Below are 18,147 nucleotides of genomic sequence, written 5' to 3' on the forward strand. Positions count from 1 at the left end.
GTACTCTGGATTTTAATAAACTCAGGATAATAAGTAAAGTCCCATGGCAAGTCCAAGATGGGTACATTTTTTAAAAAGGAAATTCTGAAGACACAAACAATTCCAACAAGGAAAAGAGGTAGAAGGCAACAGAAGACGCCAACATGGCTTCACAGAAAGCTTAGAGAAGATCAAAAAAGGGAAGTGGAAGGAAGATCAGGCTGCAAAGGAAGAATACAGGCAGGTAGCACAGAATTGCAGGGATGGTGTCAGAAAGACTAAAGCTAGAATGAGCTGATGCTAAAAAGGGATGCTAAGAGCAACAAAAAGCCTTCTTCAGATATGTCCAAAGTAAAACACAAAGGAAAGAAATGGGGCTCAAATACTTAGTGTGGATGGCAAAATAACAGATGACAAAGAGAAGGCAGAAATGCTCAATTCCTACTTTGTCTCAGTCTTTTCCCAAAAGATCTATCACTGTCTTGATGAAGGGGAAGTACAAGGTGAAGAAAGAGGATGAAAGCCCAATAGGCAAATGGTCAAGGATCATCTCATGGGTTGAATGAGTTCAAAAATCCAGGACTCAATGAATTCCGTCCTAGCATCATAAAGGACAGAATCATTAAGATCTCTGAGAACCACTCCCTATTATCTTTGAGAAATCATGGAGAAGAGGGGAAGTGCCAGATGACTAGAAATGGGCTAATGTTGTCCCTGTCTTCAAGAAAGAAAAAAAGAGGAACATGAGGACTATAGACCAGTCAGTCTGACATCAATCCCTTGGAAAATTCTGGAGCAGATTATAAAGCAGTCAGTCTACAAACACCTTGAAAGCAAAGCAGTGATTACCAGAAGCCAACATGGATTCCTCAAGAACAAATCTTGCCAGACTAATCTGATTTCATTTTTGGATTGGGTAACCTTCCTGACAGACAGTGGACATGGTATATCTTGACTCGAGTTTTTGACAAATTGCCCCATGATATCCTGATTTGATTAGCAAGTTAGCAAAAAGTGGGCTAGATGGAACAATTATCTGGTGGCTCCACAGTTGGCTACAGAATCAGAAAGAAAGAGTGCTCACTAATGGCACCTTTTCAAATAGGGGAAAGGTAACACATTGAATACTGGGTTCTGTCCTGGGACCAGTGCTCTTCAACATTTGTATTAACAATTCGGATGAGGAAGTGTAGGGAACAATTATCGCATTTTCAGATGGCACAAAACTTGGTGGGATAGCTAATACCCTGGAAGACAGAAAGAAGATTCAAACTGATCTTGATATGTTGGGAGTGCTGGGCTGAAAACAACAGAACTGCATTTAATAGGGACAGATGCCAAGTTGGCATCTAGGAAAAATGAAAACAAATGTATTGTTACAAGATGGGGAATACGGCTAGCTCAACAGTACTGCAAGCGATAAGGATCCTGGAATTGCTGTAGATCACAAGCTGAATATGAGTCAACAATGTAATCTGGCTGCAAAAAGAGCAAATGCTATTTTAGGCTGCATCAAGAGAAGTATCACATCCAACTCACATGAAGTACTAGTTCCCCTTTACTCAATGCTGGCTAGGCCTCATCTGGAGTACTGTGCCCAGTTCTGGGCACCACAGTTTAAGAAAGATGCAGATAAGCTGGAAAGGGTTCAGAGGAGGGAGGCAAAGATAATCATGAAACTGGAAACAAAGCCCTGTGAGGAGAGACTGAAAGAGCTGGCCATGTTTAGCTTTGAGAAGACTGAGGAGTGATATGATATCACTCTACCAGTACTTGAAAGGCTGTCACAAAGAAGAATAGGATCTCTTTGTGATCATTCTGGAGTGCAGGACAGAGAATAACAGGATCAAGTTACAGGAAGCCATCAGGAAAAAATTTCCTGACTGTTGGAGCAGTATGACAATGGAACCAATGACCTAGGGAGGTTCTGGGCTTTCCCACACTAGAGGCATTCAAGATACAACTGGACATCCACCTGAGAGGGATGGTTTAACTAGGAATCCTGCACTGAGCAAGGTTTGGACCCAATAGCCCTCTGGCTCCTTCCAACTCCACTATTATGTGATTCTATGACTGACCCCCAAAGTCCCAGTCCAGCACTCTAACCCCTACACCACACTGGCTCTCACAAATCATAGGCTCCCATACTTGGCCTTTCGGATGTCAATTGTTCCTTTCAGCTTCTCTTCACTGTCATTCTCAAAGTACATCAGCTTGGCCTCTCTCAGCACAAACCAGCGCCGCTTCCAGTTCCGGCGAGATAGCGTGGACATGCCTCCTCCTTTCTTGTAAAGCCAGCCTGACTTCAAGGCTTCTTGCTTGGCTCGGAACCACATGAAGGCCTCATTCTTCAAGACGCACCAACGCCGCCTCCAGGGGTTCATCAGGCCCCCTTGTGGGGAAGAGAAGAGATACGGTCAAACTTGCTATCACATCAGAATGTCCCCCATCTATGCTCCACCAGCCTTTCAGAAGATGAGTATGTGCCTTACATATATGCATTACAAAAATGCAGGGTCAATGACCAATATCCAGCCAGAGTGCAGCCCTACTTACGGAAAGATGTAAGATCTAGCAAGATCTAGCAAGGCAAGTAATTGGAAAATGTTCAGTTTGTAACAAAACTTAAAATGTATACTACACAGCTGTGTTCAGGGACAATGATTTTAAATAATGTACAGAACCTGTGCTGAATAATGTAAAAACAACTGCAGATCCTGAAGTTTTTGTTGCTATGGCATTGTTACCTTGTATTTCTCAAATAAAATGCTTTTTTACACCATCATATGCTATTAAGAGGGGATGTAAATGATAGATATAAAAATGAAATGTTATCAGCTCAAGGAACTCCCTCTTCTTCTTTCCACCTCTGTAGTGCCCAGGTTTTGTGCAGGCTATCATTTTTGAGGAAACAGTAGTCCTTACACCACTACAGTGTAACCAACTTCACTCTTGCAGTAGCAGTATGATAACAGTATTAGTGTTACTGAAGCCTTGTTGTAATTGAGATAGCCCTGGCAGCAGAAAAGAAGCAAATCAATCAACTATCCAGACAGTGATGTAGGATTTGGATTCAAATTCCCTCTCAGCCATGAAAACTGCGTCTCCCCTAGGCAAATCTCAGCCCAACCCTGCCTCAAAGGGTAGCTGAAGGATAAAATGGGATGACCTCCATGTTCACTGGCTCTGATCTCCTTAGAGAAAGGGAAGGATATACATATGATGAACACACACAATTCTGAAACTGAAATTTGGGGTGTTTGGGCTGGAATTGTCTCACGAGATCATCATTCTATAGGTACCTCTGGCAGTTGCTCAAAAGCACGTATGACTTTCACAGATACGTTGGCAGTGCCTACATTGGAGAGATGGCGATTCTTAGAAGCAATGAGGGAGTCAGGGCGCGCATGGTACTGACAAAGCTGCTTACCCTTCATGTAGAGATAGCTGTGAAAATAGGCTGGTCCTGAGCCGCTGAGTATGCTGACCCGGCTGATGCAGAACTCTTCATCTGTGTCCATGTAAGCATCTCCTTCATCCTCACTATCTAGAAACTAAGGGCAAAAAGAATTATCACACTCTCAAAAGCTACATAACCTGACAATTGCAAAGTCTGCAGATTTACACCACCCTCTCCAAGTGATCCACCTTTCAAACATAACCATGGAGCTGGCCAGATATGATTAATACATTGCATCTATATCCCACCTTTTTGGCTCTTGCAAAGAACGCAGGGTGGCTTACATGGCAACCAAGATGTTTTCAAAGCAGTGGGAGTCCCAAGTTGGAAAGTCAATTTAAGGTTAAGGCCCAACACTGTGTGTGGTTGCCCATGTGTGATCTTTGGCCTTCATCTCCATTTTATAATAAGATGTTTTAAAGAGCTTTCATTTTGTTATTGGAATAGACCAACCTTCCCCCAATCTGTTGTGCTCCATTGGCCTATGTTGCCAGGGGGATGATGGGACATGTGGTCTCCCCATGCAGAGAACAGCAGGTTGACAGTAGCTTCATCCCTCCCTTCCCACAAAGGCTTCAGCTCCCAGTGCCCTGCCCTGCCCTTCCCAGCCACCACTGCATATGCAGTTGATGCTACTTTCAAATCAATCGAACATAGAACAGTGCCTGCAGCAGATCCCATGAAAACAGTGTTACTTGCAAACACACAGTCTAACACACACACACACACACACACACACACACACACACACAGAGCGAGAGCGAGAGCACAAAGGGAAGGGTTAATGAGTGAAGCTATTGAAATGAAAGGGAAGTAATTCAGCATTTGTAACAACATTTTTGTCAGGCCAAGATGAACAAACAAATTGCATCCTATTTGGAAATATTCTGCAATATTAAAAAAACTACTCCCCTCTTTCCCCAGCACAGCAGTAGTTGGAAGTAAAACGTTTCAAGGCTTGCTGCTTGCCTATGTGACCTTCCTCTTTATTTCCCACTGTAGGGAAAACTCACTTGCTCATTCAGTTCCCTAGACCTTCCTACTTAGCCTATGCTCAGGGAATATTGTTGGCAATATCTCCTGGCTTCACCCTGCTGTCTTTCCAACAACACTCCTCATAGAGACATCGAAAGAACATCCTATAGTATTTCCTTGAGGGGCTGTGTTTTTGATACACAACCAATATCCCCCACACCTCCTCCGCTTCTTTTGCCATGCTTAGGCAGCCACATACAAATAATGGCATGGAAGGAAATATGTATAGACTCTGGGTTAGTTCCAAATGAACAAAGCTACTTCCTGGACTGCCTTGACATCTGGATTGTGGGCCCTTAGAGATCCCTTCAAAGAGAATAAACATTGCAAAGTACCATGTAATCATAGGGGCTTTTTATTTCACTGATACAGCTGGAAAAACAAACAGCCAGAAACAATGGTAGGGCCCATGGATTTGATAAGGACAACTTGGCAAAGGAATTTAATACTTGCCTGATGGGCCAAGTATTTCTTTTCCAAGTTTTCACGTATCCACTTGGATAAGTGGAAATTATTAGCTTGCTGTGATTTTGGCAAGTAACATTATTTTAGAACAAGGATCCCCAGCCTTTCTAGATGGTGGGAACACCTGGAATTTTGTGTCATAAATGGTTTCAGAAAATGACTTGCTCAGTCATAAAATAGCTACTATTGTGTGCACAGCTAGCTATAAAACACTACTTCCCTGAAGGAAAACTGGTGAGACTAAAAGAAAACCTAAGTACAAACGGAGGTGAGGTCTGAACTCTGAAATGCAAAAATATATTTGTGAACCCAGAGAAAGATGGCATACTGGTTTGAAGCACAACAACTTTCCAGTTTAAAAAAATGAATTAAAAAGTCTTAACAAAATAAAAATCAGGAGGTGCAGGTTGCCTGGCATGCACCAAGAGAGATTTCTGGGCCACCCTGACACTCACAGGCACCACACTGAAAATGCTAGCACTGGGGAAGGGAGCTGTGAGAAAAAAATATTTGGAAGAACCTCCATGAAAGTAATCATGACTTCACTGGTACACGAATGGCAATTACTGGATTCCATTCTTTCAGAAGTCAATGGTTTAGATAGCAAGACTGGTTCAGTAAAAGAAGGTTAACTTTAAAAGTGTTCCATTCACTTTTTACATTGTATAGTATACTGACTATTTGCCCTGACAAAGAGAGAGGCTGCAGATAGAGTGATTGTGAGTGGCTGGCTTGAGGTCTGGGGAAAAGTGTGCTATGGCACACTCTTCTTGAGAATCCAAGTCCGGAAGCCCTGGCAACTGAATGTCCTCAGCTGACCTTCACCCCAAGACTGCCATAGCAGCTTGTCCTGGTCTCAGGCACCATCACTTTCTGATCATTGATCCTGGACACCCCTTGATAAATGTTGCTCCAAGCCCCACAGGCTGTGTGCGTGTGTTTTCTAGGTAACATATAGAATGTCGGGGAGGTCTTTGGATAGAAGTATCTTACTGTACGGCACTAATAACACAAGATAGTCCCAAGCACACGTGAGCCAAGTAAAATCCACTCTAAAGTGAGATCCATTTACTACATGGAGGGAAAAGAGGCTCACCGAGTCCAAACTTCCACGGTTGGAGTCCACACCATTGCTATGAGAATGATGCAAGGACTCTTCCCCATTCAGTGGCTCAGCTGATGTGCTGCCAACATCCCCACTGCCATCAAACTCCTCGTGGTCGTAGTCGGACTCCACGTCTGGAGGCAAGCTATAAATGGGTTCTTCCACCTCCCCATTGACAGCTTGCAGGTTTTCCACAATGGTGTGGCAGATGCTTTCCACAAGCTGCTTCTGGGGGCTTGCAGGTCTCTCCATAGAAAGGTCCAGAGAGTGGAGATCCCCATCTTCCCCCTCCCCAGGCGCTGGCATGTTTGGAGACGTATCTTCCTCGGAGTAGTAGTTATCACTGGTTCTGGCACTGCTGTCCTGGTTCAACAGACTTGGGCTGGGGACGGGTGGGCCCTCTTCATCAGCAGGAAAACCTTCATCTTCTTCTTCCTCAGCCAGGGGAGCCACAAGGCTGTACTCAATGTTGAGAGTTCCTTCATTAGAGAGGGAACGCCCCAAGCCTTGCACACTCTCATCTAGGTTCCCAAAATCCAGCAGCTCCAAGAACTCCTGTGCAACCCTAGATGCTTCCTTCTCCAGCCTCTGTATCTCTTCTTCCCGTTGCCGCTTTATCTCGTTTTTGGTGTTTTCACAGGTGACTGAGATGTGCTCCGCCTTCTGCTGCCACTGCAGCTTCTCAATCTCCCTCTCCAGCCGCAAAATCTCCTCCATTTGATGCTGTTCCTGCACCTGCAATGGCTGGTCCTCCTCTTGGGTCCTGAGCACTTCCCTCTGGTTCAAAAGAGCCACAAGAACAAACTTTTATAAGTCAGCCTTAATGGAGATGCATCAACAAGTCCAAGAATTCAGGAGCTGACCTGGTGGCCAAGCAGTGCTTCACTCCACTGTCTGAAAAAACAAGACATCTATTGTTGAACTCTAAGGCTTAAGACAGAGGAATTTATAAAAATTTCCTTCCCTCCAACAGAAAGTTGGAAGGGACTTGAAAAAGGATTCCTGTGTGTGACGTGAACAGTAATACCACTTTCACCTCTGGCATATTAGGGCTTGAATTGTTTTTAAAAGTTGCAAAACCTCTTTCATCTGAAGGAACCATCAGGCGAAGGAAGTATGCATGCGCCGTGCATCATGGGGAGCCAATGCCCCTCTTACAAAACACTCCTGGTTCTCTCAGAAACAGCCGGCTGTCTCTGCTGTGGATGTACATGTGCCCTTCCCTTCATGGCAATTATTCTATGAAGGGAAGGGGTTTTGATTCAGGGGGTCTTTTCTGAATGCTTCTACAGTCATTCCTCTGCAACAACTTGAAAACGTACCTAGAAACTACTGTGTGGCCTGGGAGGAAACACCCATTGTTATCAATGGGAACTTCTCTTCTGAGCAAAGCACAGCTGGGTGTGGGTGCATCTGTGTGGAATTCAGCACAACTCAGGAAAGGGTTACATTTCCCTCCCCAGAGCCCTGGTCCGCACACACGCACATACATGGCTGCTATCTGCACTCATAAACGATTTCTCAAATTCGAAATGATCGGATTAGCATCATAGGTGCTTGATCTGAAGAATGGTCAACTAACTGTTGTCTAGACTGAAGGCATCCTCCAGATTGGGAGGAGAGCATTCTGCAAAAAGCACTTTGTCTCAGCCCAGCCTTCCCCAACCAGGCGCCCTCCAGAATGGCCCAGCTACAACTCCCAACATCCTCAGATAGGTTTAGGAAGGAGTTAATCTGTCAATGGGAAAAGGTCAAACAAGAGAGATTGCCAGAATGTGTTAGCATTCGAACGGTGATCCTTGAAAGGCGAAGCTGAAGTAGACTCAACAGAACGTACCTGAGCCATCTGCAGCGCGGCTTCCAGCTGCTCCTTTTCTCTGTTTAAAACAAAGCACAAATTCATTAATACAATCCACAATGCAGCTTGCTGGAGTTTGCATGAGGAACTCTGAGCTCTGCAGCCTTCCTTCTGCATTTGCTGGTGCTGAAATCAATGCTGTTCTAACTAGTATTGCTGCCTCCATTATTTATGTCCGGGTGAGTCATTACGAAGCCTTCAAACCAAAGAAATTTATTATATTACACCTAATTAAAGGCTTTGGTTTGCAGAAAGCTGGATTTTTTCAAAATCCAGGTACTGTCTGCTACTGAGCACATACGGAACCATGCCCATTGCAGAACGCATGAGGATACCCATGAAAAGGGAAACAATAGTTGCCTTACAGAGGCTAAAAATTAACCATCATATGAATGCACTCTTTTGTCAGACTTGGAGATACATCAACAATTTGTTCCAGATTAGGTTAGCCAAAGGCATAGTCTTTTCATGAAAGAACCAGACCTCTTGACTTCTTCGGCTGTGTCAAGCCTGTCCTGACTCTCCCTTTTCTACAATTTGGAATAAATTAGGAAACTGAACAGAGATCACAGAGAAAGCCTTTGACTTGTTGCAGATCCAATCAAAAGGCTCAGTGGCTGGGCTCAGTTTAAAAACTGTGGCTCCCCAAAACCATGCACTTACCCATACTTATCTGCATAAGTACCGTCTAGCATCTGCTTTTACACGTGCAAGGACTGTATCAGCCCATCCAGCTTACATATAACCTTGCAGAGAAAGTAGAGCCACAGCCTGAAAAAGAAGCAACTACCACCGTAGTGCAACTCCCGGCTCACATTTGCACTTCAGAAGCAGCAACCTGCAATGATGTAACCCGTTAACCTCACAGAAGCGAAAATCTTCTTCCCTGGCATCTGGCTTTCTGTGTTCAGGAAATTCTTTGTATGGAGGAAAATGAATTTGTGTAAGCACCCTCTCTGAAACAGTCTGAAGTCGCACACTGGTTTGCTGCCTGAGCTACTGCATATGAAAACCAGGCCACAGAAATAGCATGAAGTCCGCCTTATACCTTTTCTCCTCCTCCTCCCTCCTACGCGCCCTCTCTTCTTGCCATTGTCTTTCCTCTTCCTCCTTTCTAATCCTCTCTTCCTCTTGCCGCCTCTGCTCCTCAGCTTCCTGTTTCCGCCTCTGTTCTTCCTGTAGCAGGTGCCGGTAGAGACTGCGAGCCAGCTGTCCTCGCCAGTATTTTTGCAGGACAATGGCAGAGGCCTTCAGGCGCAGGAGATACTTCTTCCAGTAGTGAGCACGGTAGTTCTTTTGGATGGTCACGACACTGGCTAGCACCCTCCGATACCTCTTCCTAAGTCAACAGAAGTAAGATGGTGGTTACAGTCAGCAAATGGCCATTCCCCCTTAGTTCTCCCCAGGCACCATGCAGGGCAGTAGAAATTGCCCAGTCCAAATTGTCAGATTCAATGAGCCAACACAATCACTGTTGCAATCCTCCAAAGAAACATTTTCCCAGGCATCCATTCATTCCACACTGTCCTTTAATTCCCATCTGCCGCCCACCTAGTTTCCAAGTCTCAAGAATGCTCTAAGCATCTCCCCCCCTTGGGGCCACTCATTTCCTGTTTCTACACCAGATCTTCCTCTGCTAAACAGAAAAACAAGTGAAAGAGTGCTGGGCTGGCACAAAGGATATGGTCAGTCCATGCAGCCTCCCATGACCAGGTTCCTCTGTCCCTTCAAACAAAGAGGTCTGATTCACGTTCTACCTTTCCCATATAGACAGCATCCTGCCTGCTATCCTAAAACACAGTGATGAGCAGTTTTATCAAAAAGAAAGCCAGATCCCAAGAAGCTACATGCTCCCCTCTAAGTCTGGCAGCTGTTGGTTAGCAGGGAGGCTAAGCACTCTGCACATGCTTGGAATAGGGAGGGGTTCACATTGGGTTGGGTTCACATTTTAGTAAAAACCAACCTAATTTGCACTTCCCAAACTAACACATGAAATGAAATGCATGTCTCCAAATACAGTTGTCCAATCAACAAGTGTCCAAAAAAGGCATATACTAGGAGAAATGCATAGAAAAAAATGCATGCATTTTGAATAAACATTTCTTCTACTGCATGCATTCTGGGCATGAGTTTCTCCTAGCACATGCATTTTTGAGACACATTTCTCCCCATGTGTACATTAGGAGACACATGTACAAAAATACCTAAGTTGGAAGAAGTGCTTACAAAAAGGGGCACAAATTTTTGTGCCAAACAGCAAAATAAACATATATTTCAAAAGGTAAAAAATTGTAGGAACCAAAACAGATTCATCCATCCTTAGCTCAAAAGCACCCTCCTCTCTAGCTAACATGCAGATGAATAACGGCATAGAAAAATGCAGGTCTTGCTTCCCATCACCAGCACTCCTGGCCTGAACTGAGCCACTGGAGCTGGTTCTTTTATCTGTGCTGATATGACCTGTCCATGTGAATCCACGTTCCATGACATGCTGGTCATTCCTTTCCCACCCACCCCTTTATGGAGAATAACGTGAAGCACTAGCAGACTTTAGCTTCTGTACAGCAGTAGCATTACCTGTGAAAAGTACTTAGAAGAGCTAGGCAACTGCTGTTCTTTAGCAGGAGACACACACAGAGCCTGTGCCACACAAAGCATTGAGTAGTAGCAATGGCAGCAGTAGTGTGTGTACTCTGAAATCCTATGACTGCATCATGCAAGTGCTGAAATGGATATTGACACAGATTTCAGCAATCTGAGAAACAAATCTTTCTTCTTCATCATCATCATCGCTGCCGCAGCAGCAGCAGCAGCAAAACAGTCCTGAGACGAACAGGCTTCCTGCATTTAAGGCTGTCAAGAAAAGCTTTAAACGGTGCGTGCATGCCCTGAAGAAACCCCGGGGCTTAGCAGAACATGGCAAGAGGAGACCACAGCCCGCCATCGAGGAGAGAGCCTAAGGATGCGGTAGGGGCTGCAGGCGGTCAATTCCATGCAGAGGAATGGCTTTTGGGAGGAGGGCTTGGTGAACCCTCCCTGTCGCTTACACTCACTCCCAGTGCCTTCCTTCTGCCCCTGCTGCTGCTGAAGCTCTGCCGGGGGGAAATGGGGAGGTGGTATATGAGGAAATGTACTGCACCCCTTCCTGCCCATGCCTCCTCTGATCTGAAAGAGTTTCCCAGTCCCTGCTTCATCCTCTTCTAACTAATGGTTTGGGCTGCTGTCATGCCTAGTTAGACCCACGGAAGCCAACCTAGTGGCTGAACAGGACTTCCAGTGATCGGAGGGTTAGGGCTGCCGTGCAGAATGGTCCAAGAGAGGAAATCTGAAAAGCATGCAAACCAACAGGTGGTAGTATTATAGCAATAAGCTAAGCAATTGAACCTTAGCTGCTTGTTAATAGTCCCCTAAGACCTGCTCCTTCACCTTGTCTGACAGTAGGGCTAATCCTGCCCACATGGTCTGTGTGGCTCTTTAGTTACAACCAGCAAAAGCAGAATAAACTGTGCAAACACTCATAGGCTGATGCTCTTTAGCTGCATAATGCATTCAAGCTGCAGATAGCTAGATCCTTGGCACAGGATTTTGGTTACCTTAGTGCAGGGTATGAGCGTTTTTAATGGTAGAAGATGGCAATGGTGGTAGTGGAGCTGAAAGCAGCAAGAACATTAGTAGCTATATCCCAGCTCACATGCTCTTGAGCCAAGTGCTGATGAGCCTGGCTCATAATTATATCTTCAAAATGTAGTTAGTTCAGACAAAAAACCCAGGAAACCCCACTTTGCACTGCCCAGCGGGTCATATGTCTGCAAAAGGAGTCTAGCCAATGGCTTCTGCCAATGGCAGATGGAGCTCTAACTTCTTCAGTGTTGGGTCTAATCCGCTTTCCTGCCCCTGTTCACCAACCTATGCTTGGCACCTGTGTAAACTATTCCTAGAACTCTGCAAACACTGCACTTTCAAAATAAAACAAAAATCTGGAATAAGAGGAGTTGAATGGTACATATCAGCATTTGCACAATATGCTCTGCTTCTGACAATTAAGGGAAAGGCAAAGGGGCTGGGGAGGCAGGGTATAGCAACCTTGCCTCCCAGAAGTTCTGCTTCACTCCACTCCCTCTGCGGTTTCCTAGCCAATGGCTTTTGAGATTTCACCAGGCACTGCCTACACATTTTGAAGCCTCTTTTTGCAACCTTAAAGGAGGCTAGAAACTTAAAAAATAAAAATAAGTTCTCAGGCTGCTGAATGCCTTGTTCAGTACCAATCCCAGAATGCACACAATTCCAGTGATATCATCCCAGTGGCCTGCTACTGCGCGTGGCAACACCACACTCTGGAGTGCAAGTGCTTGTCGGAATGAGCACACACAGCAATTTGCCAGAACAAGCAGAAACAAAGGCCTGCTCCACTGAATAGGCAGCAGCAACAGCAAGGGAAAAGGCCGACCGGGATAGGGCAGCCAAGGCAGCGGACGAATCGAGCCAGCCTGCCTGGGACTTCTCTTTATCTCTGCAGCCAGGGGAGCCTCACAGAGAAGCAGGAACTGGAGAGGTATTTATGAGGCAGGGACCCTCCGTTTAGGTCTATGCATGGCTGGGAATAAAGGCAAGATTGAGGTGAGGGCCCTGACTGCACAAGCCAGAGTCAAGCTGGGGTTTTCCACTGGGCAACTGCACAGAGGATAAGAAAGTGCACCAGGAAAAAGAGGTGGTGCAGAAAGACCAGGGCTGACTCTAACTTTGCAGCCGGTGGCAGCCTTTGAGAAATAAGAGGAGGCTTTCGAGTGGGGGCAGGGAAAGAAAGAGGAGAGGAAGCCCAGCCAGAAGCAGCAAGCTGGAAAGGAGAGCAGGCAAGGGGCATTCCAGCAGTGGGGTGGAGGAGAGCAATTCAGGCACTGACTGACCTTGCCATGTAGCCCAGGGCGTGGGCTCGGATGATGGTCGCCGCCTTCTTCAGCTCCTCTTCCCGGGCCTTCTCCAGTTTTTGCTCCAGAGCCTCCTTCAGGAAAACCTGGCACCCCCGGGAGGAGTTTCATCAAACACAAAGAGAGGAAACAGCAAGTCCCAGGCAGCACCAGCAGGTCCCATGCCTGCCTGCCTGCCTGCCGTTGCAAGGCACAGAGAGCTCCTTTTATGCTCCTGCACCAGAGTTGCCCTGCTCTGCCAGCCCTTCCCCTTTGGGTGCCTGCGCTGATGGACAGGGGAAAAGTTGTGCAGGAAGGCCAGCCAAACTCAGCCCAGCCCTGCCCCCACAATCTCTTCCGTGCTGTGCTCCAAGGATTAAGGGGGAGAGGGAGCGGGAAAAGAGAGGAGGAGGAGGAGGCAGCGGCGGCAGCGGCGGCTGCACTGCTCTTAACTCTGCATTAACCCTTGCTTTGACGCAACGACTTCTAAGGCTACCACGGCCTGCTGTTCAAGGCTATGAAAGAGACAGGCAGAGGGATGCCACTTTCCAAGCACTGCATGCACACAAAAGCTGAAAAGGAAGCCCAGAGGAAGGAAAATGCACAAGGAATGTGGTCCAACTGTGCCAAGATGCCAATCCCACAAAAAGGAGTGGGTGGAGGGGGTGGAAGAAGGGAAATGATTTTGAGAGACCCATTCCTGCACTGCAGCTAAGTCATACATATTTTCCCTGGCTGCTTCTTTGCATCACTGCCTCAGTGCCAGCCTACCCCCCGCCCCCAAGCTGTCTGTCAGCAGAAAGATTCTTCCACTCTACAGCCTTCTCTGCCACAAAACCTCTCTTGCATGCACAAGAGCAGGGTCCGCTGTTTTAGATGCACCTGGAGGCCACCTCAAGCTCTGGAATGTCAGGTCCCTGTCCCAGACTATGTCTGTGGCCATGCTGGACGATGTTTAATTAGGCATCAGGAGAAAGGAATTGTACAGTATCAATCACAGAATATTTTTAGTGCCCCAGTAGTGAGAACTGGAAATTCCACCTTCCTGCTTGATAGTTCCTAGCTTGATAGTTTCCTAGCTCGTTCCTAGCTCGATAATTCAAGGAAGGTGGAATGGTCTGGGCTGGCTCCTGTGAAGCTGCTTAAAGGGTCAATGTTTTCTGTTTTGCAGACACAGTCCAAGAGGCAAGTCCCAGGATCCTTTGCAATACAGCAATGGATGCCAGGACACAGTTCTTGGATCACATGGTATCCCCTCTTGGGGACCACCCATCACCACCTTGTCTCTCCACAGAGGGTGAATATGAAGTAGCTTGCTTGCCAGATTCCTGGCAGTACGGAGGTTACCTCCTGTACTTCATCAGATGGAAGGGATATATGGACTGGAAGAGCAGTCCTGGAAGGATCTATCAGCTGTGCACATGCCACCCCTCATCACCATTTTCATGGCCAGTAACCAGGCAACCCAGGATCATGGGACTTTTGGGGGCCACGGGCACAACTGGCAATTTGCAACACAGTCCTGCTCACCACTACAAAATTATTGGCATAAGAAGTACCACAAAGAACAAGCAACCTGCCCAGAAGACTGAATGCAAAGCAAATAGGGTGTCTGAGCCCCAGTGCATTATACAAGAGACTAGACATCACCCTCAACAACGGCACCAAGAGAAACCCATTTCACAGCAATCCCAGATGCTGGGAAGAACATGTATTTTTTTTTTTTTTTAAGCCAGGAGTAGGGTACCTTGCCAGGCACCAAGAAAGGCATCTGGGAGAACACTAGCACCCACAAGCACCATGTTGATTACCCCTCATATGGACTTGTGGGATAATAGGTGGTGTTGGCCACTATAGCCCCTGGAACTGGGATGTATTGCTTGTCTTCCTCTCTGTGATCCATAACTGCTGTGGGGTCTCACTGGATCTATGTCTCTCTCACTGGTGCTGCCCCTTGCTACCCTGTTCGGAGGACTACAATAACCCATAAATTTGGAAGAACCTATCAGGCAAACCTCAAAGGTCATAAATCCACAGGGACAAGGAGGATAGAGAGCCAGAAGACCATCTCAAGATCTGAAGGAGCCCCAGATTTAGAATTCCCTCAACATTTTGAATGCTGCATTCTTCTGCAGGCTGAAGAGGGATTAAAGAAGATATCAACTTCCCCAGGAAAGCCCCTTCTTTTGTCCCAGTCTGTCAGGTTTGCATATGGTGAAAGCAATGCAACCCAAGCTATGAATGCCATTACATTAACTACTGCTTCTTTAAAGCAGTGACATTTCAGCAACACAAGTGGAGTGGTGAGAGACACTTCTGTAGGGAGTTTCTTCCCCACAACTTGGAGGGATCAGATGTGTTACTTCAGCTCACCCAGCTCCCACAAGCCACCTAATGCCTCTCCTCAGCAGAACATAAGAAAACCGGGGTCAGGCTTTTTCAGCACCATGCCCTACCCACTCATTGAACATATTACCACAACTTCCAATTAGCCCAAAGGTGCCGGACCAGGAGGCTGGAAGCTCTTGGTCACGGGGAAATTTTATCAGGAGGCTGAAAAGAAATCAGTGCTGCTGCCACGTGGTTTATGGGAGTTGGATGCACTGTGTAAGATCATCAGAGCCTAGCAAGCACGAGTGGAAAGTACACCATTTGGATAAAACCTGTGTGCACAGACATGCTTTTAAACCACAAGCAGGTGTTGGACACATGGCTTTGCTATGGCATTGGTGGAGGAATGTTTGCATAAATAAGAAGAAAGAAAGAAAATAAATCACAGATGCACTTCAGGCCTCCCAAGCCTAAGGCAAGCAGCCAGAGGATCATGGAGATTCTGGTGTGAAGGGCAGAGCTGGCAAGGAAGTGAGGCAAGGCTCCTTGGCCAGTTGTTCCCTGCCTCAGTGTGAACTGGTCATCCAGAAAAAGATCAGGCCTCCAGAGCTGACAACTGGCAGCTGCTCTGCTCTTGTCCTAATGAGAAATACAAAGACCATCCTGCCTTCCCCTTCCTGTCCTGAGCTCCACAATTCCTTATATTAATCCTTTCCTTCCTCCACCAAACAATCGCTCAGTATAGAAATTGCCCTGAATATATTTCACAGGAAGCGTTTCCCACTCCTTTCCCCATCCTGCCCAGCACATGTGCAAGGCCACACCCAGGCCCCCTTGCCCCCCTCCACTCACAGGTTGTTCACAGAGCCAGAACAGCCCCCTGGAGAGCCACCAAGGATGGGAAGAGAATGGGCCCAGAAGATGCAGTGCCCTGGGACAGGCTATCCGCAACCTCAGTCTCACCTCCAGGAACAAAGAGGTCCACTCTGCTTCCCAGTACTTGCACACAGGGAAAATTGTAGCAGGTCATCTTGACAAGCAGAAAGGAATGGGACACACATGGCAAACGCATGACCCTTTTGGCTTTAAGTAAGCAAAGGAAGGAGATGCCTGCGCTGCCTGAGGCAAGGGTTGCCAAATGTTTCCTTGCCTGGCTCCTGTGCATTCAACAGCAGAAATATACAACAGAAAGCCTTTCCTACCATGGACCTCCATGCCTGGAAAAGCTGTTTTACCCGTTTCATTTCTGTGGATCAGGCCAATATTAGAAGGCACAAATGCAGGGCCAGTGTAATAAGGCAACGTCAGCTGCAGTCCATCGTGATGATGGTATGGCAGTACATTTAAAGTGCTATATAAAAATGCCCAGACCACCATGGTAAGCACCTTCATGGTGCCCTGGAAATATACATGTCCATGTGCACACATTCTTCCTTCGAGTGGAAAAATCCCTTCAAATGCACTAAGGACTACCTCCAATTTCTTCTTCAAGGTGTACACCTAAAATGTAGTTTATGTATGAGACAAACACATGTTTGGACATGCGTGTTAAACAGGCGCGTTTATCAGAGAGCCAGGATTGGCTGCAGCAACCAGTTAAACTTAGACTTGGTTTGCAGCCATGTATCACATGGGATGTTTCTAATTGCTACAGAATGTTCCTGAAACATTCCCAATTTTGTGTCATTTTGACTGGGTGCCTGCCCTTTTCCCGCAATGCACCACACACCTGATCTAGCCTCTGGCCAAGCCTATGCCCAACCAAGCCCAGCAGAAAACCCCACGCTGGTGTTATTCCTGTCCCTCTGCACAGTGTACCCACAGCTCAAACCCTGCAATTGTCTTCCCTTTCTGTGATGCAAAACAGAGGACCAATACAACAAGCACCAGCACAGTACAAGCCATATGGTGTCAGGTGCTTTTTACAAACACCACAAGCACCCTTCATCATGCAGATTTCCCAGCTATCAACCCATCGCATGCATAGATAATATATCATTGATGACATTATATTCTGTACACTGTTCTGAGAGCTCATCGAATCAAACAGGATAGAAATACCATAAATACATACATACATACACACATTCCCATCAAATTGACATTTATCACTGAATGCACTGAATGCTCTAAATTCCACACACCAATCTAGTGTTATCCAAACGTCACATTACCACTGTAACAACTGAGACCAAAAATCATGTTACTCAGATGCCAAAAAAGTATTTTCTAGCTTCAGTTTAACCTACCTGCTACTTTCAATGGCTTCTCTCTTTCCTTGCCAGTTCCAACTTGATACCCTCAGAAGGTTTTTTTAAAAGATGGTCTATGCCCCAGCACATCACTTCTGTTTTAGTGCAATCCATTTGCAATCTTTCATGGACACTGCTTTCTTCCCTGCTCTCAACAATCTCTTCCTTGAAGTTAGCCTGATTGGCTTCTATCCTGCCTCGGCAACTAATCTCAAAGGGCTGCAGACTGTCTTGAGCCCTTCCTCTTGCACATTCTGCAAAGGGAAGCCTTTGAAGTAAAACTCCAGCACTGCCAAAAGCGGCCCACTTTTCCAGAGAACCCACTGCAGGGCAGAGAGACAGCCAGTCCCTTCTCTCAGATGGACCAGCGACTTGGAGAGCCAGGGAGAGAAAGTCCTATTGTTCTCAGTGGGATCAAAGGTCAGCCGTCTGCACACCAGTCACTTAGAGCCAGTTCTTTTTAATGGCTCCAAGGCTGATTTATTAACTTCAAGTGCTTGGTATGCAGAAAAAAGCGGTTTCCTTTCTCCTCTCTAGGCCCTCGCTGGCCAACCTCGCTCTAGCAATGATGCCTGAGATTGTTCTGCCTCTCTAGCTTGTTTGCGGTAGTCCCTTCTGAGAACATTCAAAAACACAAAAACTGTTTCTCTCTGGGGAAGAGGTAAGCCCATGCCACAGCAATGAGCAACCTTCCTTAACCTACTGCCCTCCAAATGCTTTGGACTATAACTACTAATATTCTTGGCCCTCAGTGAAGT

The 18,147-nt window shown here is 46.3% G+C and overlaps 1 protein-coding gene across 1 annotated transcript in view; it reads right to left on the reverse strand.

The window, feature by feature from the left end:
- The window catches only part of LOC123027527 (unconventional myosin-X-like), a 77,270-nt gene that overhangs the window by 19,764 nt on the left and 39,359 nt on the right, over positions 1-18,147 (reverse strand). The window contains exons 22-27 of the mRNA XM_044438462.1: positions 12,807-12,913; positions 8,951-9,241; positions 7,882-7,921; positions 6,036-6,821; positions 3,410-3,533; positions 2,128-2,371 (exon numbers count right to left, since the gene is read on the reverse strand). Coding sequence (XP_044294397.1) covers positions 2,128-2,371; positions 3,410-3,533; positions 6,036-6,821; positions 7,882-7,921; positions 8,951-9,241; positions 12,807-12,913 — 1,592 coding nt within the window. The remainder of the gene's footprint in view (positions 1-2,127; positions 2,372-3,409; positions 3,534-6,035; positions 6,822-7,881; positions 7,922-8,950; positions 9,242-12,806; positions 12,914-18,147) is intronic.

This window comes from Varanus komodoensis, unplaced genomic scaffold (genome assembly GCF_004798865.1).
Source record: "Varanus komodoensis strain SLA01 unplaced genomic scaffold, ASM479886v1 scaffold32, whole genome shotgun sequence".
NCBI classification, from domain to species: domain Eukaryota; kingdom Metazoa; phylum Chordata; class Lepidosauria; order Squamata; family Varanidae; genus Varanus; species Varanus komodoensis.